At 47.4% G+C, this 24,175-nt stretch overlaps 1 protein-coding gene across 9 annotated transcripts; it reads right to left on the bottom strand.

Moving 5' to 3' along the window:
* Positions 1 to 17,513, bottom strand: LOC308149100 (ETS-related transcription factor Elf-2-like). Of its 9 annotated transcripts, none has more exons than XM_080520750.1 (10): positions 17,427 to 17,513; positions 9,982 to 10,116; positions 9,682 to 9,895; positions 4,032 to 4,145; positions 3,735 to 3,941; positions 2,995 to 3,081; positions 2,718 to 2,913; positions 2,254 to 2,634; positions 1,973 to 2,153; positions 1 to 1,857 (listed from the first exon to the last, which is right to left on the bottom strand). In XM_080520750.1, exons 2-10 carry the CDS (start codon positions 10,054 to 10,056, stop codon positions 1,261 to 1,263), a joined length of 2,052 nt encoding a protein of 683 aa, XP_080376876.1. In that variant the 5' UTR covers positions 10,057 to 10,116; positions 17,427 to 17,513; the 3' UTR covers positions 1 to 1,260. The 9 variants fall into 9 exon arrangements, with proteins under 9 accessions (XP_080376876.1, XP_080376874.1, XP_080376873.1 ...); XM_080520748.1 differs by having other exon boundaries at positions 9,982 to 10,113; positions 17,427 to 17,505; XM_080520747.1 differs by lacking the exon at positions 17,427 to 17,513 and adding an exon at positions 14,402 to 14,587.
* Positions 17,514 to 24,175: the final 6,662 nt, after the last annotated feature.

Below are 24,175 nucleotides of genomic sequence, written 5' to 3'. Positions count from 1 at the left end.
CACCAACACTCTTTTTTTTATATTTCAGTAAAATCTACTTTAATACACTTTGAAACAAGAGTAGAACAAAATAGAATATACTTCAAATGTTGAATATACAAACAGTTCAGTCTTTACACGGTCGTCCTCCCTCTTTTTTTTTTTCTTCCTTTTTTAAAAAATAAACGATGAAATGTGGCGCCGCGGCTTTTTTCCTCAGGAAATAATGTGACCTAGAAATCATTTCCTTTCTTTCCTATTTGGAGGTTTGGAGATTGTGCGGCGTCGCTTTCCGTCAGATTCGGGAATACAAAGTGTGGATAATACTGTGTCTGGTACGACGTATCAAAACACGGCGGGAGCAGCAAGTTCTGGGGCGACGACACTTCAACATCTCGGGGTCAGAGTCGGTCACTCGAAAGGGGGCGGAGTTTGCAGCGTCTGACCAATCACACACTGCGGCGCAGCTTACTTTAGCATAGAGGTAGCCTGATCCAGAACGTACCCTGCTCCGGGGCAGGTTAAGGCCGAGGCACATTGCGTAACAGCGAGGAGAAAGTTGGGGAAGGAACCGACAACCATCCGGGGCGAAGCCCGTCGGCGCTGTGCACCGATAACTACCGGTCACATTGTAACCGTGTAGGAGCTGCTTAACGTCGCAGGGCGGAAGTTACGTGATGCGCCTGAACGCATCACTCCGGGCCAACATGGCGGCTCGGACGCAAACTCTTTTATTACTGAAACACTTCAGAGAAACGTGTTTCTGAAAGAGACGAGCGGAACCTCTCTCGCTCTCCCGTGAGCCTGCAGGGACGTTCGGGGGGGAAAAAAATGTATCCGAGTAAGAAGCGATCCGAGCGTCGTCGTCTAGGAAACCCAGAGTTGATCCTTGAAGTTACCACGGAAACCAGAGTCTCCGTACAGACCCCAGATTTGCGGCTGCTCCGAGAGTACACACAGTTAGATATTTATATATTTACACACATGACCTTTCTGTGGGAGTTTCTACTTCCTGTCAGCTTCCCACCCAGGAGGGGGGAGGGGCGAACCTCAAGCTCCGCCCACACTGGATCTGCACAGTGACGTTAGTAGTAAAAAAAAAAAAAAAATTGCTGGTTTTGACGTTTTGCAGAGAAAATCTGCAGAAGCTGCGTCTGATTTCAAAACTTCACATTTGGACCTGATTGGCCGTGTTTGAGTTTCTGTAGTGTTTGATTCTTGGCGCGGTGGTTCGTAGTGTCACGTTGGTCCCGAACGTCCCCCAACAGTTCCAACCAGTCCTCAGCACTCCGGCTCCTCCGTCTTTAACGTCGAGCTCGGCGCCGTTTCCAGTTGGAGAAGCGAGTCAGAGTCCGCCGGCTGCGGCTGGACGGCGGGCGCAGCCTGGGGGAGGGGCTTGCTCTGCAGCGGCAGCGCCTGCAGCTGCAGGCCGGCGGCCTTCAGCTTCTCTATCGTGATGCCGCCGCCGCCCCCGATCAACAGCTCGGTGCCGTTCAGGACGCCGCTGATGATGCGGGGCTGCGCCGCCAGCGTCTGATTGGCTGCGGAAACCGTCACCACGCCGCCGCCGCCGCCGCCCGGCTGCGACACCATCAGAGTCTGCGGCTGCGTCTGCGTGGGCATGGTGAGCCTCATCACCTGCGTGCCCGGCCCCACGCTGACCGGCGCCAGCGCCCGGACTGTCAGCGGGCTGCCGAGGAGGCTGAGGCCCGCCGGGGACGCCGCCACGCCCGGCTTGTTGGCGCCGGCGGTCGCCTGCAGCTGGCACTGGGCCAGCTGGTGGGCCGGGATGGTGATGATCTTGGCCAGCTGGACGGTGATCTTGTCTCCGTTCTCGGCGGTGGCGGGAACCATGGTGGGGATCGTCTGGATCACCACCTGAACGCACACGGGGGGGGGGAGGGGGGCGGAGTCAGCGGCTTCTCACGGCGACGAGTTCAATGGAGCTCGTTAAAATATCCCCGGGGGGCTAAAAGCCTCCAGGCGTACGAACCTTCTGCTGCGAGGCGGCGTTCCCGGCGCCGCCGCCGCCGATGGCCGAGGCGCTGGCGAGGAGGGTGGCGTGTCCGCCCGCCACGGTCGTTACCGCCTGCTGCTGCACCGCAACCGAGGAGATCTTCTGACCCAGCGACGTCGTCATGACGACGGGCACCTGCATGGCCACGCGCACCGTCCTGAGGAGACGACGGCGTTTCAATCCCACACGTTCGCTAACAAAACGGTCCGTACGTTTGCAGCACGCGACAAGAGTTGCATTCTGGGAAGTCGGCTCACCTGGGCCCCGCGGCGCCGGGGACGATGGTCGCGTGCGAGCGCTGAGCCTGACTCCCGTCGGCCGAGACCGCCACGATCCTGGGCGCCGCCGCCACCGGCTTGCTGCCCGAGGCCACGGAGGTCGGGACGGCGTTGGAGCGGTTGGCGCCCCGCAGGATGTTGGGCCTCTTCGGCGAGCAGACGTCGGCGTGGAGCAGCAGGTCGGGCGGCGGCGGCACGCGCTCGTACGGCGGCGTCTTGCCGGAGACGAGCAGAGCGTCGGGGCCGGACAGCTCCATCTTGTCGTCGTCGATGATGACGATGTTCTTGGGCATTTCCTTGAACTGGTAGACGAGGCGCTGCCCCTCCACCTTGGCCAGGATCCCCCGCTGGTAGTAGTACCTTGGACAGGAAGAGACCAGAGTTACAGCGCCGCCGCCGCGCCGTCGCGTCCCGACGGCGAGCGCCGGAAGGCGTCCGCTCACCTGAGCGCCCGGCCCATCGTCTCGTAGTTCATGTCCGGCTTGTTCTTGTGTTTCCCCCACAGCCGCGACACGGCCTTGGAGTCCACCAGCTTGAAGATGCCCTTCTCCCGCTGCGTCCACTTGATGTACCGCGGACACGTGTTCTTGTCCTGCAGCAGGTCCAGCAGGAACTCCCACAGGTAGGTGGTGCTTCCTGCTGGAGACGCCACACCCGTCAGCACCGCGCCTCCACGTCAAATAAAAAGCAAACCGGGACTCGTGTGGAATCTTTCGGTACCTTTTCCTTCTCGGGGTTTCTTCCGGATGCTGAGCTCCGGCGAGCCGTTGGACACGTCCGAGTGGTGCGTCTTCGGTTTTCGTCCCACTGAAACGGAAACGTCAGATGTGATGTAGAAGACAATGACACAGACTGACCACTAGATGGAGCTCCTAGATAAAATAGATCACTGATTGTTTGATCAGATGTCAACTGTTCATTGTGAAATGTTCAGTCTGCTGTAAATAAATGATTTTAATGCAGTTACTTTGTTGTTGACTTATTTTTTTAACTGTATTTCAACATTGTGTTGTGAGCTTGTCTGTCCTGAAAGGTGCTGGGGAATAAATTATTATTATTATTATTTTCAATTATTTTCAATCAGCCTGATGAGACGTCAAGAGCATAACATTTTTTAAATAAAGATATAAATTGCAGTTTTATTGTTTGTTGCTGCAAATGTTTCAGAGAGGAAACGTTAATGAAACGGCATCAACATCCTCTGGAGGATTTTATGAGAACGTTGGTGTTAAATAAAACCTGCAGCGACAGAATCTTTAGTTTGTGGTGAAGAAACTTCAGGTTCTTTTAGATTTCATAAAAGTTAAGTGTCAAGATTGAGTGACTTTGTTGTTTTGCATTAAAAAACATGTAAATGTCCTAAACTGTCCGTATGTGAAGGTGAACGTTTCGCTTCCTACGTGAACAAAAACAATATAATTCCACATGTTGGACACGGTTTCATGATTTAAAGGACGAACCTCGTCTCTTCCTGACGGGCTCCGGCTCCTCCAGCAGCGTCACCATCTCCTCCTCCTCCTCCTCCTCCTCTTCCTCCTCCTCCTCCTCGTCGTCGTCGTCGCAGCATTCCTCCGTCGTTATCTCCACCTCCGTCTCTGTGATCATGTCGGGCCGCATGGCGGCGTGGAGGAAGTCCGGCGTGGCGACGCACGGCGGCATGAAAGCGTCTGGACGGGAGGGAAAAGGACCGGAGCTCCGTCACTCTGGAACGCCGGCCGGTTGAAGGCGGAGGAACGGCGGCCGGTCGGAGGTTTTACCTGGACTGCGGTCTCCTCGCAGGCTGGACGGCGAATCCATACGCAGCAGAGCCTCGGCGGCCTCGATGGTTTTGTCGGAGCAGTGGACGCTGGTGCCGTGGACAGACGCCTCCACTGAAACACACACACACACACACACACTTTATTTAAACGTTGCCACGAATCCCGAGACGCTGGATTTGGATCAATTCGTGACGCCACAGACGAGCCGCAGCAGCGATAAAGATGATTAATGACGAGCAGACGACGGAACAAACAATCGTCTCGCAGGAGGAAAATATATATAAAACTCCACAAACGGTCCGTTTCTACATTTACCACTCAACTCTTCCTGCACCCAGCAGTCAGCTCACACTGAACAGCGCCCCCTAGTGAATTTTGATGCCACCAATTAAAAATAAAGAAACTCCTGCCAAGTAAGAACTTTATAATTACTGTGTAAAAGTTGTTTGTTTGGACTTTCTCAGATTGAAGAGACGAGATTGAGGCGCCGGGCGTCCTGAACCTGAGCAGGACGACCAGGACAATGCAGACTTATTAATAAATGGAATGCGGCCTGTTGTGAGGGAAACTGTACGCGGCCTCCTCTCGGACCCCGAGCCTCCTGAAGCAGCAGCTGCCGGTGTCAGTCAGAGGTGGGAAACGTGAGCTGGCGCTCCAGCCCGCTGTCCATGTTTGGCTATCTCACAGAGGCAACAAGGTCCACCGCGGGGCTATCTTTAGCCCCCGCCAGCACCTCTCGGATACGCGGCGTGCAGGTGGCCATCGCGGTGGAGACGTGGAAGCTGTGCTGTGACGCCCCGGCGTGTTGTGATGACGCAGGAAAACACAGCAACAACCTGGCTTCTGCAAGCTGGAGTAGCCATTTTACTTCATTAATGTCTACATGGTATTAAAAGATTAAAAAAATAAAATAAATGTTGACTTAATCTAAACGATCTATAGGTTAAATTAAATAAAGTTGGGTCAGGCCGCCAAGAAAAGCAGAATGTCCGACAGAAAGTAGTCCCTCCCGGATCACTTCCGTGTTTACTCTCCATTTCCCTCCACTTCTCTTCGAAGAAACTCACAAATCGGCCCGTCAATCAACGCCCGCCTCCAATCCTATTCGCTGACGGGCGCCCTCCTGCCCCGCCCCCCCGGTGGAATCTCATTGGCCGTTTCAAAGCAGCGCGCACGCTATTGGACGGCCACACACGTCAGTCACTCTCAAGCCCCGCCCCCTCGAAAACACAACGCTTCCGCCATCGAGACGAAGCAAAAAAAAAAAAAAAAAAAGAAAGAAAGAAAGAAAGAAAAGAGAGAAAGAAAAACACTTTATAAAAAGTTAAAAACGAGAGAATTAACGAGGATGTTTTCAAAGCACGCAGTTTGTATTGATCCGCGGATCAAATCTGAGAGGAAGTCCGACGAAACGCGTTTGTTCTCGTGAGTTTTAAAGTCACGTTCGGGCCGAAACACGTTTCAAGCAGCAGACAAAGTCCGCGACTAAACTTCAAACAAACATCACGGAACACGACAGCAGGCTGAAATTTTCTACTTTCAGAAAACATAACCAGACTGGAAGCTCCTGCACTAAACTTAAAAAAAAAAAAAAAAAAGAAGAAGAAAACTGCACTAAACTCTACAAAACTTTGCTCAAAGGGATTTAAAAAAAATTAATTGGCTTAATTGGCTTAAATATACATGCAAAATCCCGTTAGTGTATCATAATAACTACTTCATGGTTCAGCACATTTAAGAAATGACTTCAAAACTACAAGTAGAAATTAGATGAGTAACTTTGATGCTGTTCAAGATTAAATTCATGGATGAATTTCAAGTGATAAATCTGGGCTAATTAAACGTGCACACGGTGTTGTATTATTAATACATAGAGACGACGCTGTGCAGTGAAAACATGCTGCAGAGCATTTATCATGTCTAAAATGGTGCCTGCAGCATTGTATTTAAACTACTTGTCATTATTTCAGTCGTTACTACGATGAAAATGCAAGAACACCGAATACACTTTGAAATGTATTTTTTTGCACACCAGATTTGTGAGCAGGTGTCTCCGTTCAACCGAATTCAAGAAAAGAAAACTTTATTAGCCAGTTTTTGCAAACAATTGAAACGTTTTAAGATGTAGAAATGTTATGTTAATTTAAAATCCGTATCACACGTCCCAGAAAACTTGTTATTTCACAATAGGGAAGCAATTATTATTATTATTATTATAAATTAAGACAGCTGCTGATGAAATGACCAAAATATAACAAATAATTAGAATAATTTCTATGTCTTTCACCAACATTCCAAGCATTGAGAAGTGATGCTCATGATGTAATGAAGGGACTTAAAAACACCCCGGCCCACGTTGCAGCTGCACTTTGTTTCCGCTCGGATGTTTTTAAACGTCAACGTCCCGCAATAATCTCAGTTTGAGGCTCGCGGACGGAGTTTCCAGTGTAAAAAGAGCGAGAAAGTGCCGCTGAAGAGGCTTGAATGTCACAGAAGAGCCACATGTCCTTCCTCCTCCTCCCCAGACAGCGTGGCACAGACGCAGAAAGACAACATCCGCACTTCCTGGTTGTGCGGCTCCGCGTCTGCGAACCGTTATTCAACGACCGGATTCTCCCCCCCTCCTCAAAAAAAAAATAAAACCCCGCATGCAGCGCGCGCCAGCCCGCCTGCATCCCGCACTCGCGCCGCACGCTGCCTCGCGCCCCTCCTCGAACCCGCGTTCAATACATCGGCACCGCCATGCAGGTTTTCTACCAAGGTGATCACTTCCTGATTGCCCTCCATTACTCCGGCGCGCGCGCCCGTCCGGCCGCACCGCGCCGCCGCACGAGCTTCGACAACAAGCCGTTTACCGGCCGCGGCCGGCGCGAGGTCACGGGTAGAGAGAAACGGAGGGAGCGTTACCGGCTCTGATGAGCAGATCGAGCTGGTTGGCGTGTCCCTCACGCTGTGAAGTCGCCATGTTTCACCCCCTCGCTGCAACAACTCGCCGAATTGGATGGGGACGCTCTGGATCACTCCGCCGGCTAATGGGGAAACCTCCGAGAAGTCGACGGGACGCGGCGGCAAGGGGGAGGTATCCCTCCGCCGACGGCCGAACAGGAAATCCTTCCTGCGCCCGCCCTCCGCGTGCGTCACAAGTGACGTCACCCAAAACTACACCGGAACAGTTTAGCAGTTTAAAAGAAGACATATAATTTGAAACAAAGGATGTTATTTTTGGAGTTTATGAAAAAAACCAAACATCCCTCCAAAAAAATCCTTTGTGATAAACCTGATTTTACTATTAGCAAAATATCATATAAACGGTTCTAAACGGTTCACTTTACAGTTCTGCTCTTGTATATTTGTATATATTTTTACGCTCTATATATTTTATTTTATTTTATTACTGTTACCGGGACCTGAGTCCAAATTTCGTATCATTTCTTCTTTTGATATGACAATAAAGAATCCTTGAATCCTTGAATCCTTGAATCCTAAATCTTTCAACCAGAAACCTAAATTCATAGTATTTAAATCAACATCATACATAATCACTTTCAAGCACTGCACCGACTCTAAAGCTGTGAAAACCAAAGAACTCCACTGAATTTGATCTGTAAATTGTATTCTTGAATTATTTTCTCCCTCTTTCTGTATTTTCTTTCTTTCTTTTGTATACCTGAAAAAAATAACTGATGTGAAAAGCCGACTTTTGTATGCATACATAACTCAAGCCTCTTGCTATGTTAATGTCACCTTTTGTACATTATATTAAAAAAAACAGTTTAAAAGAAGTAAACAACTTTTTGAAAACGGCCACCAAGGTGGAACGTTTACAAAATGCGCCGACGCTTTTTCCGTGGAAACGCAACTTTTATAAGAACTACAACTTGACAGTGAATTTCAGCAGTGAAATGTGGTTCTCTGCTACAAAATGACACGAGCGTTGATGCAGAGAGTGAGGGTGAGTTTGTGAAAGCGTGCATGTAGAAATCATAATACATAAAAAAGAAAAAAAAGATTGTTTAAAATAGCTGTAATCCTCCAGTAAATGAGTTTGTTGAGTATGTGGCCAGAAGTGTCCACAAGGTGGCAGCAGTGTGTGGCTCTCCGGTGGATCAGACTCCAGACTTTTTACTCTTAAAAAGCTCAAACCGGGAACGTCACACTCATTTTAGTTCTGGGCCACACACCAATGAAAAACAACATTTACATTATTAAAACATCTGATGCCGTTTCTGCACAAAACAACGTGAACTGAAATCCAGAGTGAAAAAAAACGAGGAATATACATTTGATTTATTGAAAAACCGAGTCGGAGCCTCTCACGTGTTCGACACACCGGGTCGAAACCATCAACGTTACGCGCCGCGTTCCACCTTCAGTCCATGAAACTGATGTGTGGAGTTTAAATATAGACTCCACTGTGAAGTTCCAGAGGATTCAGCTGTGACTGTGACTCACAGCACACATTTCCACTCCTGGCGAACACGACGGCTCAGGACGAGGGACATGGAGACAAATCACACAAACGATGAAGAGGAGCGCAGGACTGGCTGATCAGGGACGTGCAGCCCGGGAGAGGAGCAGCTGGGCGTCGTACCGATCAACAGATTTAAAGAGTCCAGTTCCTCCGATGGAGGGACGACGACTTTTACCAGCCAAAACAACACCTTTAGTAGAACCACTGATGAAATCGACCCGGCGCCGACACAACGACTCTGAGTTTTCTCTCATCGAGGCGACTTCCAGGATGGACCCTGGGGTTTTCCATACTATTGACTTCTGACCGGGATAAATCGCCACGGTAACGTGCTTTGAGCGTCTAACCTGCTCCTGACCAATCGGATCTCTTGAAAAATGACCTGCCCATTCTTAAATGAGCCCTGATTGGTGCAGTGCTTCAATTCAACTCAACTTTATTTACATGGAACCAAATACAACAGTCTGATTTGGTCCACGAGGGTTGATCTGGAATAATGAGTTAATAATAATAATAATAATAATAATAATAACGCTGACCAAACTGCAGAAACATGGATTTGTGGAACGCAGAACTCCGCCTGTCGTGGCGAGTTGATCACCTGCTTCACGTTGAGTGAAGTCATTTAGACGCCACGATTAGAGCAGGAATCGTTTTCCCAGCAGGACGATGATGGCCCCACACTGATTTATGGAGTTTTGTTATTTTTTTGTTTGTTTTTGTTTTTTTAGCAAACTTCAAGAGTTTAGAATAGACAAGAATCCAGTTTTCTGGAACTGAAGAAGAACGGAGGTCAATTTGGCTGCAGCCTCGACGCTAACGAGGAGCTAATGAGGAGCTAATGAGGAGCGGCGCTGACTGACCAGCAGAGACGGCTTCTGATTGTACAGGACAAACAAGCACAAGTCTCTCTGTTGCCTGGTTAATGAGTTATTCCTCTGCTGGAACATCGACGGTCTGTTGTGAGCCGGACTGGAGGATCTGCGGAGACTTTTTCGTTGTAAAATAAATTGCAGTAACCCTCCCGTTTGTTATTCTCGCGTTCGTTGAGCAAAGGAGAAAACCTCTTTCCAGGCGCAGCATGAAAGCGACAAATAAACGAAGTGTCTTGAGGGACCCGTCTGGTTTAAAGCGGTTGAGAAAGTGATTTCCGACGAGATGACATGGAGGTCTCACCTGTTTCCGTCTCCACCTCCTCCTCCTCGCCCACCTCCTGCATGAGATACGCCTCGTCGTCGTACACCAGCACCTGGGCGGAGTACGCCTGCTCCTCCGTCACGCTGGCGCCCGGCACCTCCTCCACGATGACTGCCGGGAAGTCCTCGTCCTCCGCCTCACACTGGCCCTCCACCTCTCCCTCCATCTCCACATCCAGCTCGCACTCCTCCTCCTGCAGACACACATTGGGGGGGGGGGGGGGGGTGAGGCACAGCACCCCCAAGTCCTTCTGTGTTTCCACGTCCGAGTCCAACGCACCTGCTGGGGGTCTTCTTCAGCCGTGACATACTCCACCACCGTCCCACCGGAGTCCACCAGCACCACCGAGGTCATGACTCATGCTCCTCGGAGACGGGCGCTCCGGGCCCCTGGTACTCCACGGCTCGGCGGCTGCTGGGGAGACAAACAACCAGTAAACTCCACGTGGACTGAATGAATCCGTGGTGGGACGGTAAACAAAAAACAAATCTTGCTGGGGAAACACAGGAGCAAAACTACAACGGGTACAACATTTCCACACTACACATAAAGACAGCAGATATTTAAAAGTAAAACGCATGAGAAGAGTTTATCTCATATTCATGCTCTTGACTCTTAAAGGTCGATTCAGCAGTTTGGTTAGTGAAGTCTGTATCACTCCCTTCATCACACCTCCTCAAACGACCGTTAAAAGAGGCACCGATTCTGAAATCTCAAGCTTAATTGGAACGAGGGCTAAATGTCCGGTCGGCGTGGGAACCCGTGTCTGCAGGCTGTTCCGTTCTGTCCAGGCGGAACCCGACTTCAGCCACAGCTGGATTCGGCTCCACGACCTGCGACCCTGAACCGGATGGATCCCAATAGAAAAACCACTTTTGGTTTTAGAAGTGCTGACGGCTGAATCGTGTTTCCTGTGACTGAGCCAGAACTAACAATCGTCTCATCGCCACTCGTCATGATCAGACGAGGTCAGTTCTATTAGATTTACTTACTTGAGTTGACGTGAACAAACGATACCCGTTTTACCAACAAGATAAAAAAGCGTCTCAGTTTGAAGTTGACAGAGAACAAGCCGTGGCTGTAATCTCACCAGCGCTCCGATCTCATCTCTCTCATGTCTCTCATGTCTCTCATCTCTTCCCTTCTGGCCGAGGCCTGCAGGAAGCGCCTGTCTGCTGTTACAGGAAGAAATGCACTGACAGGCAGCCAAGTCGCTCAAGCGCTCGCACGCCGTCCGGCGGCGGCTGGAGGCCGGGGCGGGCTGGAGCCATGGTAACAGTTGCCAAGTACTGCAGGACTCCCGAGTTCCTGTTTAGGGCGGCGCCACGGGGCGACGGGAGGATATGAGACAAAGAGGAGAGCCGCAACACGGAGACAGACGTAAACAGCAACTGCAGGACGCCGTTTCAACCGATGGCTCCGCCTCCTCCGTCCTGCTGGGAGTGGATGTTTACTCACACTGCAGCTCCCAAAGGGAAAGAAGGGCAAATAAAATGCAGCTTGCGGTTCGAGGAATGTGCTCGTGGAGGGTCAAGCTCTTGGGGGCGAGTCCCGGCTGCAGACCTCCGCCGGGCCGGAGCCGGCCGTTCACGCAACGCCTGGCGAAAAGACGACTGAAGCGTCTGGTTCGTTCAGGACGGACCTGGAAACGACATCTCCAACATTAACAAGTCGTTCCGAGGATAAAAGCTTTTGGAGAGCCTTTGAAGTCAAACACAAAGGTCTCACAAAAATTGTATTTCCACGTTTTCGTGAGATTAAGACACACTGTGATGAGTGTACTTTGTACACCGAACTTGACTGCAATATTATGTTGCCTTCCAGATACCTCAGGATTCATAAACCCAGAGTGGAACAACAACAACATAGTTTGATACGCTCACACAAAGTGATGACAAAGTTGTATGCAGGAACAATTGAAACGGTCATAAAAATGACATTAACGGACTCAAAACTCACAGTTCTCAACGTAAAACATGTGTGAAGCTGCAGAACTCAGAGATTCAGTGACATCACAGTGACATCACATGAAACAATAAGGCCCCCCACTGAGATCCTGGTCGGAACCGGAATCCTTGAAGTACAAGGTCAAACTCGGAATTCTGACCTCAAAAAGGGGGGGGATTTAAAACTTTCACTCTTTAAATCCAAAAACAGCTCAGAGTTCAGAGTTCAGAGAGGAAAACGCCGCTCTCTCTTCTTGGGAAGTTCACTTTCCCAGCCCGGCGTCACGGCAGCATCCCTCCAACTCCTCCACACTTTCAGAGGCGTTCGACTCGACTCGTCCGGCAGCTTCACAATTCAGAACGTTCGCGTCGTCGTCAAAGTGAATCACAGCTGGAAACGTTAACGTCTCCGTCGCGCCGCTCTTCACTCTTAGCTAAAGTCACTAATTATCGAGCGCTCGCTGATAAAAGCAGCCGGCCGGCGGCTCGTATTTCACGCGGCTTGTTTACCCGCCGGCTGTGTGAGAACCGAAAGCCAAGCAGGACGCAGGAAAGGAGAAGTGGGAGGGCGTGGCAGGCGACGGAGCCGACAGACTCTCTTTTTCCAACCTTTTACTCAACGACATGTGGAAAACCAAGCGTGAGATCGCCAACGAGGAGAGACGGTCTCAGTGTTCCTGAGGCCTCGTTCACTGCAAACAGTCCAATCTAGGCAGGATATCATTTCTTAAATTAAGTGAAAAATGACTTGTTTTTGACTAATAAGTCATTTTTGCTTCAAACTAAAATTGTCTGCTCAGATTATTATTCTAGTTTTAACATGATTATGACTTTATTTTCTTATTAGCTAGAATGTTCTTGGCGTTGAGTATTAAAAACTAGTTATAAGTACTGTTTGGCTTAAAACAAGTATTTTTCTCATTTTAACATGACTGACCACTGAACTAACATTTCATGAGCCCAATCTTCTTATTTTAAGATTTGAAAATAACAACGCATGAAAACAAAACTTGTTTTGAGTCCAAAAATGCTGTTTTCAAGACACTGGGTCATATGGGGCCAGAATTATTTTCCTATTTTTGAAAATCTTGTCAAGTAAAATGTTCTTGTTCTGCTGGCGGATAATTTTGCTTATTTTAAGTATTAATTTTCTTCTTTTAGTCTATTTTTTTCAGAGGAATTTTTTTGCAGTGCTTACAAAAAGCCAGGATTTTGTTCAACGCGTCCGTTTGGAGCGGTTTTTAATTCCAACAGGCCCCAAAAAAACGAAACGACTCGTTTCCCTCGCCGGAACACATCACATCTCCAAAGCGACGTCCGCTTCAAGATAATCCCACTCCAAATTCTTTGAATTCCTCCGTATGAACAAAGGATTGAGAATTAAAAAAGCAAGCTCTTTGATCCGGAACGGAGCGGGGCGTCTTGAATCGTGGTGTCGATGAAGGTGTGGAGACGCGCTCACTTACTCAGCTGCTGTATAATGGATGAGGCTGATGTGCCGGCGTTCCCTCCGCCGCTCAGACCAACAAGCTTCTGAGCCCAGATAGAAATCCTGCTCAATAATTCAGCGTCCTACGGGAGACGCTCCCCGACAAGAGCCGAGAGGAGGAGGAAGATTTGCTGCAACAGCGCGCGTCGGCGTCGCCATTATTAACAACACGATTGTTTGTATTCATCAAAAGTCATATCGTCACTGCAAAAACACACATCATCCACTTGATGCATCGTCCACAGCTCATATCCACAACGACACTGTTAAAAAACCTTCCACTTGTTTTGTTCGTCCCTTTGCAGACTTGTTGACTCGGTCCATCCAAACATCGTCTATTTGCTTTATTCGAGTTGCCGGATTTGATCCCAGCTGACTGTGACTAAAGGCCGGACACACATTGGTGGACGGGTCCATAGTCCAAACAGACGGCTGTCTGAGATCATCGTTATATGGTTGTCGTGCCAACCGGGTGTGACGTACTGCTGAGTCATCGGCGTGACGTTCGAGGCGTCGATCAGCACATGCAAGTTATTTTGTAAAGCTTCAGATCCGCCAGAGCCTCGTTCACCAGGACACATCAGAATCTTGTCATCTTTCCAAACTATTGAATTTTTTTCCCCCCTCCATTTTGAGGTGTTTTTATAAAGCGTTTGAATGACAAGAGTGAGAGCACTGTGGGCCAACGCAGCAAAAACACAATACAAACTGCAGCGTCACGACGAACATGTACAATGTTTGCCGCTGAGCAGGACCTGAACTGGGTTAATCACATGCGCTCACACACACACACAAAGCAAACACACACTCGAATGTGAGCCGAGTCTCTCCAGTCGGCCACACTGGATTCAAACAAGTATTACCGGACCTGCTGTGCAACACGAGACACGAGGCTCCTGTCTTCCTCCTCAGCTCCACCAAAAGAGCCACAAAGTCTTTTAGCTTCCATTTCCATCGAAATGCAGCCGGACGTGAGCAACAAGAAAGACTGAATTCACGTCAGAGGCAGTTTTCTCACTGTTGTTACACGCTGCTCTCTCTTAGTCATGCTGGTATTTGTGGAACGGAAAATGTTTCCAAGCCCAGAGTTTTAACAGAAAAGTACATTTCAGCTCACGATCTGTCGGATTCAGTTCAGTTGGTCACATTTTTCTGGAGCGAAAAACCTTTCAGGGGGGGGGGGCACAGTCATCCTGACAGGACAACTTTCCCCAACGCCGCAATAAACGTATCAGAAGTGAACGCAGAGGAGAAGCAAACCTGCCTCGTGGTGCTGAAAGTGGATTCAGAGTCTTTCATCTTCACGTTGAACAATCCTGAACGACGTGACGGGAGGGAAAGCAGAAGGTGAAGCATTCTGGCTGAGAGAGCAACGGGACTGGTTCCGGGGCTTCCCCTCCGTTTGTGCCAGACAGTGTGCCGTTCCACTCCTCTCTCCGACATCCATCCATCCATCCATCCACCCATCCATCCATCCATCCATCCAGCCATCTCCCTGCTGCATGCCTCGCTGCTCCCTGGGTGGAAGAAACCTCAGAGAGACTCAGCACTTCTCAGAGCCAGCGCTGAGCTCACATCACATGACAAGGGTGGAACACACACACACCACACACACACACACACACACACACACACACACACAAACACACACACACACACACACACACACACACACACACACACACACACACACACACACACACACACACACACACACACACACACACACACACACACACACACAGTCACATGATCTTTCAACAACTGAGCTTTTGTTCCAAGTAACTGGGGCTGCTGGTGTAGATACAACACCCTGCCTTGTGCCCTGCCCTGCCCTCCACCAACACACACACACACGCATGCACACACATGCACACACATGCACACACCCACACACACACACACAGAGTAAACAGACAGCGCTTACGACCCCAGAATTTGCTTTATAGAAATGTAATGCACTAACTCACGTTGAAGACTGGAGGTTTTTTACTCTCCACATTCGTCTCACTCGTCATAAATGTTTTACATTGAAACGACAACGTTTCAAGTGAAAGCAGAGTTGTTGTTTTTTTTCCATTTCAGAAGAGTTTCGACATTCCGAAAACGACGTCCGTTTACACGGAAGAGGCGGAAACACTGAAAACGATGTCGTTCAGAATGTCGGTCACCAGCTGGCGCTGTTGGTCGTTTTTTGTAACGGAACATGAACAACGACACAGACCGGCGACTATAAAACTACAAACTCCCGGGAGGACATGAACTGGGAGTGGCGACCGTCTGGAGGAAACAGTGCTGGTCGTCCGGCTACTGAGCATGTGCAGAAGAACCAGTCGTGTGCGGTAACAGAGACGGGGGTGTTTCCAGAAAGTGTCGCTTCACTCTCGTCTACGCAGCCAGAGCTCGTTCTAAAAAGCTCCACCCTGGCAGCAGGGGGCTCGACGCACCAACGGACACATAAAACTGCAACCAAGGTTTTGCGTTTCCACCTGAAATGTGTTGCAGTGCGAACGGGCCGGGAAACGACGCCACCGTGAATAAAATGGCATTAATGTATTATGAGAAAGGGAAGCGAGGCTGAAACGTCTCATCACCGTGTTCCTCAAGCTCAATAATCCACTTTAAACAACCTCCAGCTTGAACAGTCACTAATTACCTCCATTTCTACTAAGCTGATAAAGACTTGATCTTTACTGAAGGGTCCAGGTTTTGATGGCAGTTGGGGCAGGAAGGCAAAAAAAAAAAAAAAGACACAAAAATACAGCGTATGATGCAATAAAGTGCTGCGAAACACAGAAGTGAATCCATTTATGAAAGAACTCCTGACAAAGTGACCGTGTGCAACTTTTACCAGCCTGGTTTCTGTTAAATAAAGACAAAACTAAATGAGTTGTATAGAAGTGATTCACCAAAAGAGGTGAAGATGATACGCGAGTTCACAGCCACCCACTGCATTCAGAACACACACACACACACACACACACACACACACACACACACACACACACACACACACACACACACACACACACACACACACACACACACACACACACACACACACACACACACCACAAGCTCCTCTTTGTCATCTGCAGTCACACACATCTCATGTAACCTGTCCTCTGTCTGTCTCGGTGGCACCGACCACAGGGTGGGGGTTCAGGTGGAGCGACCACACCGGACCTCGCCTCCTCTGGCCGGAGCACCAGACGTCAACATGAGGCCCACAGCCTTCCAGGCTGTGGGTTCAAATCCAGGCCGGGCTGAGGTTGAGCTTGTTCGTTTTAATCCAGGTACGACAGAGTCCCCGGAAAAAAACACCCTGAAGCCTCCTGGACTGACTCAAACCAGGGGTTTCCTCACCACTGCTAAAAATACAAGTGCTTCATACTAAATATTGATATTCCTGCTTCATTAATATAGAATAGAATAGAATAGAATAGAATAGAAATACTTAAGTAATCCTACATTCTAAAGGTACTCTATATATCCAGTGGGAGCAGTTTGGGGTTCAGTGTCTTGCTCAACGACACATCGTCTTCGTCACATTGACTGGGAAGAGATGGGGGAATTGAACCCGCAACCTTCCAAATGAAGGACTGAAACGTAATGTAAATTATTATATTCGTTTCTTTGCGCTTGGAGCCCAAAATTGCTTGTAAAAGATGACGTGTAAGACCGCTATTACAGCATCTACAGAAAAAAACAAACTGTCGTTATGAATTTACCTTTCGATTCCCAGTGAGAATAACAATAATCACTGGTATGTCACTATTATATGTCGATATAATGGGCGTTAAGAGTTTTAATGCGACGGGAGGAAGGAGCAAAAGGTAAAACGATGAAATAAGTTCAAGTGAAAAGGCTATGAAGAGAGACAAGTGTAGGAAAATAGAATAATAAAGAAAAGTCTTGTATTGACGAGCAGCTCTGATGGATCAGTCCACGACAACAGGACGTCCCCTGGTCCTGCAGGGACACTTGTCTCCAGAGACAACAGGCTGATTGTGTCACACACTGTTGCACCTTTGCTCCGCGGAGCAGCTCCGTGAATCATTAGCCAGCCGCTCCTCAACCTTCCATGTCGACCTGCGGGACTTTCGTACGACCCGAGAGGCGCTAAAGTGGCGCTAACGCCAGCTAGCCTCGTTAGCCGCGGGACGCAAACAAACATGGGGCTGTCAGGGAAACACCGAGCAGCAGCAGCAACAAAAACAACAACAACAACAACAACAACAAGAACGTGTCAGAGGAGAAATAGAAGGTTTCTAACCACCGTCACTCACCCGCAACTCCGCTCCCTTCTTCTTTCTGTTTCACTCCCGGTTCTCCAGCTCTGGTCCGCCGTTAGCTGGCTGATGACAATCTGTGTGTGTGTGTGTGTGTGTGTGACATCCAGTAACCTCCTCCGAACACCCCTCCTCCTCTTCCTCCTCCTCCTCCTCCTCTTCCTCCCCGCCTCTCCTCCTCCTCCTCCTCCTCCTCTTCCTTCCCGCCTCTCCTCCTCCTCCTCCTCCTCCTCTTCCTTCCCGCCTCTCCTCCTCCTCCTCCTCCCCGGGCGGCAGAGTTCCAATCCCCGCCGCTAACCGTCGGCTGTCAGGCTGGACACTCCCGCGGTTAGCGGTTAGCTGAGCGCGAGCGCGAGCGCGAGCGGGTCGCTGTGGTCACGAGGAGCCCCGGAGGCTGCGGGGAGAGTTTGGCGGTGCTCCCCCGTGTGGGCTCCGGCTCCGGCCCCGGCGAGGGCTCGTGCTCCGGCCCCGGCTCCGGCTCGTGCTCAGCGAGGGCTCGGCTAGCTGCTGGTGACGATGACGTCACGGCGTTGATAAACACGAGTTCACAATGTAAACATGTATTATTATTATTATTATTATTATTGTTGTTGTTAACAACTATTATTTATTTTTTTATTATTATTATTATTATTATTATTGTAGTTGATAAAAATAATAATAATAATTTAAAGAAAAAGTCTTGAACGTCACTAATTAATGTAAGTAATTTTAATTTGCTTAAAAAAATGGCGGAAAAATTCGAAGACAAAAATGGGTTGACTGCTACTTTTTTAATTTTCTAAAATAAAAGTTTGATTTTTGATGTTTTAAATATTAATATAATACAAGAATAAATTTTTAAAAACACACTTAAAAAAGAGCTTATTTAAACAAAAAATTGAAGAAAATATTCTTTGGGCAACCACTACTAGTACTAATAATAGAAGTGATAATGGAAATGATAACAGTGATAATCATCATCTTCATCATGATGAAATATTTTATTATTTCTTTCAATTTTGATAAGATAAATGTGAACGATTAAGCACATTTTGTATTCTATTATGAAATGACAAATTCAAACATATTGCATATTCAATAACTAAAAACCTGGTTTAAAAGATCAACGAAGAGCAATGACATTTCTAATGACAATTCCAACAAGACACAGTTCTAATGTGAATATATCGCTTTATTTAAAATATATGCACTTTATACAACAGGGACGTGTTTCCATACACTGACTACAGATATTGATTCATAGCTTGATGATTTAGATCAACATTTATACCCTGTACAGACACATACATTTAATAACAAATGTCATGTTAAATGTCACTAAGAAAACAATCAAAATGCAACTACTAATTTTCATTTTCTATTAAGTTCAATAGAATAAAAATATATATGCAATAGTACAGAATGCATTTTTATTTTATTATTATTAATATCACAATCCCATTTTAATAATAGTTTAGTTTTTGGGATTAAACACCATCAATTTAGAAAAGTATCACATATTATTAAGTGATAATCAACTATTTACAAAAGTTGACGGAATGTTAAAATATTAGAAATACATTAAATCTCTTAATTTGAAAGCTCAGAGGGGATAGGGCCTTTGCTGTTGTCGCCCCTCTGTTGTGGAACGAGCTACCACTCACTTATCATATAGTAGAGTAGAAAGATTGCAGATTCAATTCTAAATTGGATATAAGATTAAACTTTGTAAACACTGAAAAACAACACATCTATTTTTGCAAGTTAGATTTTTTTTTTTTCTGAACGGTCCTTTGGTGATATCTTGCTATAGAAAAGCAGAGTTAGAACAACCAAACATGTTATTGGTGATATTTCGTCAGCTGGTAGAAGTTACACATCCGTGTCGTTTAACTCAGTGTTTTTCAACCACTGTGCCGCGGCACACTGGTGTTTCCGCGAGATCTCGTCAGGTGAGCCGTGGGAAATGATCCAATTTCACATTTTTTTCTAAAAAACATTCGCTCTCACAGCCGACAGTGTGTTGCAGAGTAATCATGTATAAATACTCTTCACCACTAGAGGGCAGCACATAACTTTGCCGGTGAAACTGAAACTGACAGACGTCAGTGTGGTTAATCTCCACCTCCTGCTACCATCTTGTATCAAAGTACTGCGTCAGTGACAGTGATGGAGAAGTTTTTGAAAAGGAAGAATGTGAACCAGGATCTCAGCTCTTCATCCATCAGGTCCAGGTTTCACACTGAGGGAGTGAAAATAAAAAAAAGAAATTGGGAAATACTTTTTTTCTGTATTCAATTGATTCCTATTGATAAAACTTTGATGAGAATGACTTTATATTGTTAATAGAGGCTACAGAGTTTCACATTTTAACATTTTCGGGTGGTGGTGGTGTGCCTCCAGTTTTTTCCAAACAAAAAAGTGTGCCTTGAAAAAATAGGTTGAAAAACACTGGTTTAACTCAAAGCCACGTTCACTGCCGCCCTACAACAAACCAAAGCTTTTCCAACAGCGCCCTCTACAGGTGGAACCACGAACTGCAGGTCGACAGGGGAAAAAGGGCCGATCAGCCGGTTGAACCTGACGCCGCGGCTCCTTCACGCTGTTCGCGGTTTTCCCGGCTTGAAGGCCCGAGGATCCGTCCGTCATAAGCGAGCTGCCACCACCGCCAGAGTGTCTGTGGCTGCAACACAGCAAACAACATCTGTAACAGCAGGAAGAGTTCCGCAGCGTGCACACATTGGACAATGGAAACACAATGGGGCATTTGTTACTGATGTGTGCAGCCAAGTTGAGTCCTTTGTGTCTTTGCAGTGGAAAAACCGGGTTTGCAAATCCGTGTTTCACACCTGGAGAGGATATTGAGCCTGCAGATATTCGTTCTTTTTACCTTGAGCTCGACACGAACGGCTTCGTTTTTACAGACGTGCAACTTGAACCCGTCAAGCGTCTGAATTTTACTATTTCACCACTGAGCAGCTTTTTTTAACACTCCATTTGAACGTCTGTTAAAACCGGTTCAGAGCCAAGTACATGAAAGAAATCTGAGTTTTAATCAATGATGTAACATCAATGATGTAAAAATGTCAACATTGTACTAGAGAAACGTCTGCTCACGAGTCAATTTGACCTTAAAGTACAGTGTGTATGTGTATTAATAATACAACTTTAACAGTAGTTTTTCAAATCGTCTTTTTTTTTTTAACCACAAGCTAAAGATGCCAAACATTTTTTGTGATCTATTCTGACTTTGATAAGCTTTAATAAGATTATTTTTGCATGGCAGCAATCAGATTTAAATGGGATTTTTTAATGCAAGAATTTTTTTCCCCAAGACTTTGATAGATTTTTCATTTTTCAGGTATACACATATATACCATCATTCCCCAAAAAATATATTTATTTTTTTTTAGCAAAAAACAACTTTCTGTAACTGTAAAAAAAAATCACACGAGGTATTTTTGTCCTGATTATCAGCACCATAACTGGAAACCATGAGGTCTTGATGGAAAACAATGGAATTGGAAATAATTCATGGCCTCCCTAAGACTCCTCCTGAGGAAGTTTCTGTTTTTAGAGATGTTATGCGACACTGAAAAGGAAAATTCCCACCTGACATAAGAGAAAACACCAGTTTGAAAGTAGATCAGTGTTTCCTGCATGTTTTAAACGTCTCTCAGCTTCAAACGAGTTTTGTGTGTGTTGGAGCAGGAAGACGTGTGAAACTGGACACCTTCTTACTTTGTGCCTCCAGAAGCGAGGCCTCGTCCTGGACTCCATGTGGAGCGCCCCCTGCTGTGGCGGGCTCCTCCCCAGCAGGGGGCGCCAGCTCCTCTCCAGCTGCCGGAGCCGAATGGCAGGAGTGGCAGCAGCTTTCCTCCTGCGGGGGAGCTGAAGGTTCAGGGTCTGCTTCTGGGAGGAGCTCCAGGTCCGAGGCAATGGAAGCTGCTGCCAGCTGGGCGGCCATGATGACGACGCTCTCCTCCTCCGCGGGTTCTCCTGCAGGAGCAGGCGACGCTTCATCTGCAGTTTCCGTAGGAGTCGTGACCTCCTCAGCCTCTTCTGCAGGAGCCGTGACCTCCTCAGCTTCTGCAGGAGTCGTGACCTCCTCAGCCTCTTCTGCAGGAGCAGTGACCTCCTCATTAGCTTCTGCAGGAGCAGTGACCTCATCAGCTTCTGCAGGAGTCGTGACCTCCTCATCAGCTTCTGCAGGAGTCGTGACCTCCTCACCAGCTTCTACAGGAGCAGTGACCTCCTCGCCAGCTTCTGCAGGAGCAGTGACCTCCTCGCCAGCTTCTGCAGGAGCAGTGACCTCATCAGCTTCTGCAGGAGTCGTGACCTCCTCATCAGCTTCTGCAGGAGCAGTGACCTCCTCGCCAGCTTCTGCAGGAGCAGTGACCTCCTCGCCAGCTTCTGCAGTGACCTCCTCGGCAGGGGTGGGGGACTGAGGCTCTTCAGAAGAGAGACTCTGATCTTCAGCTGCCACCTCCTCCTCCTCCTCTGCCTCCGTGGGAGCTGAAGCTATATCTTCCTCAGGAGGAGGTGCAGCTGCCGCCTCCTCAACCTCCTCCGTCCCCTCTTCTGGAGTTGCCTGTGCAGCAGGAGGATCCTCTGCAGACTCCAGCTCCTCCTCGCCGGCTGCAGCTGCTCCTCCTCCCGGCGCCTCCTGAGCTCCCGGTTCGAGGACCTCCTCCTGACTGGAGCCTCCTCCTCCTCCTCCTCCTCCTCCCCCCTCCTCCTCCTTCTCCTCCTCAGCTTGGTGGCCGGCTCTCGCCAGGCTCGACTCGCCCACAGAAGCAGCAGCGATCTCCACCGTGGGGCCGGTGAGGATCTTCACGGCCGTGAGCATCGACTCTGCAGGAGGGAAACCAGCCGCACACATTTTCTATTGTCAGTTTATAAAAGTCTCACGGTCATTTTTTACGGGGTGCAAAATTCACTTTCTAAAGGTTTTTCCAACAGGAACAATCTGTCCGTCAGTCTGTCCTCTCTCTCCCTGTTACGGTTTTTAAAAAGTGTGTTGCTCCAAGCAGCCAATCAGAAATCAAACCCTATATAGTGTCATCGGGGGGGGGTTCAGCCAATCACAATCAAGGTAGGCTCCTCCCGCCTTTGACTCCTCCCACAATTTTAGGCAGCTCTGCTCTGGCACATGGCGCCACGAGAGGAAGTACTTCCTTCCTCTTCCCATAGATGGGTGTGTGTGTGTGGGCGGAGCCAGTCCGGCTCACACAGACACAGCAGATTCTGAATGTAGCTCCTGTGATCTAATATTCTAATGGAGGGAAAATCAAGGAAAAACTGGATTTGGGGGGATTAAACTTTGAATAAAACGTTTTTTTGGACCAACGAGATCATGTGAAAGTGCTGAAAATTGAAAAGTCACTCAGTCATTTACTAAAGCATGAAAGTCCAAACATTAAAAAAAAAAAAAAAAGTACCAGATTTAATGTGAGGAGAACAAACAGCTCAGATCAGATCATTCTAAACTATTAAAAAAAACTACATTTGAATCAACAATCCTTTATGCTCCAGAGCTACGAGCTAGCTATCGATGAGCAAACTGTCTTGTTAAATGTTCTATGATATTATAGCCAATTAGAATTGGTATGAAAGAGAATGTGGATGGTTTCACAACACAGCTGCCTTACAAATATGAATTTCACATTACATTTACTCATTTTTTCCTGCGCTCACTGATGGACATGTGAGATCTGATTCTGGTCCTTGAGCCACAGTTTGGACAATATATATATATATATATATATATATATAAACACCAGTTCTTTTAAATCACACATTGTTTTAGCAACTCACCTTGGCTGTGTGTCTATTACAGGAGGATCTACAGTCACATCAGGTTCTATTACAGGAGGATCTACAGTCGCATCAGGTTCTACAGGGAGGCGAGGTGCCCAGGCTCCGTCTGCAGGAGGAAACCCTTTTGAGAGAATTGGGTTTTAAATTGCTGTTTAATTGTGTGAAGTGTCAATCTTACATAACTCCTTTTTACTGTCATTACTGGTATTATCTTAATCGTACTGTTGACAATGTGAAGCTTTGAGTTACGTTTTTCTGTTTGCATTTATTTGTACTAGAAGTCGAAAACTAAAATATGATGAAAACATGAACATAAGGGTCGTTTCTTTCCATCCTGCCGAGTCCTAAAATGAGCGAGGTAATGGAGGATCAGTCTGAGCTCGTCTGTCTGCAGCTTTAATCTGCTCCGGTCACAATAAACACTCCAAACAATCCCTTTAACTAATCACAGCTTTAACAATCAAACAGGAGGTGAATGTTTGGGAGGAGCGGAAGCAGCACACGTCCGAAACGTGGACATTAGAACAATAGAAATGTTTTCTTTATTTCCAATCATAAAAGCTGTGAAATCTCCATATATTAAAAAAAGATCAGAGTTTGAATCATAACTGAATGATATATTACAACATTTCCTGAAATCCTCCGCAACAATTATGTTTATGTCAAGAGTGTAGAAATAAATTGACATTTTTATTGATATTCTGGGTTTTTACCTTCAACTGCAACGTTGGGTGAAGATTATGTTTTTGTCTGCATCTAATTTGTTTATTTAATTTGTATTACACCAACGTTTCGCAAAAACTACTCAGGGACGATTTGTCATCATCCAGTGATTAGATTTTGACATGTTTTTGAAATAAATCCTGGAAAATCCGGGGGGAAAAAAATTCACATAGAGCAGATGAAAGAGGCACCTCACAGAGATCAAAGGAGATCAGCGTCTT

This window comes from Blennius ocellaris, assembly GCF_963422515.1.
Source record: "Blennius ocellaris genome assembly, chromosome: 3".
Classification (NCBI taxonomy): Eukaryota; Metazoa; Chordata; class Actinopteri; order Blenniiformes; family Blenniidae; genus Blennius; species Blennius ocellaris.
The sequence above is the reverse complement of the archived record's forward strand: the minus strand, read 5'-3'. Positions and strand labels throughout refer to the sequence as shown.

Bases quoted from the DNA above. Each gene is read 5' to 3' on its own strand.
- LOC308149100 (XM_080520750.1), bottom strand. From the start codon at position 10,056: ATGACCTCGGTGGTGCTGGTGGACTCCGGTGGGACGGTGGTGGAGTAT. The intron at 4,146-9,681 runs GTGAGACCTCCA...TGTGTGTTTCAG, and splicing joins GGAGGTGGAGACGGAAACAG to TGGAGGCGTCTGTCCACGGC. The intron at 2,154-2,253 runs GTGAGCCGACTT...TCGTCTCCTCAG, and splicing joins CCCGGCGCCGCGGGGCCCAG to GACGGTGCGCGTGGCCATGC.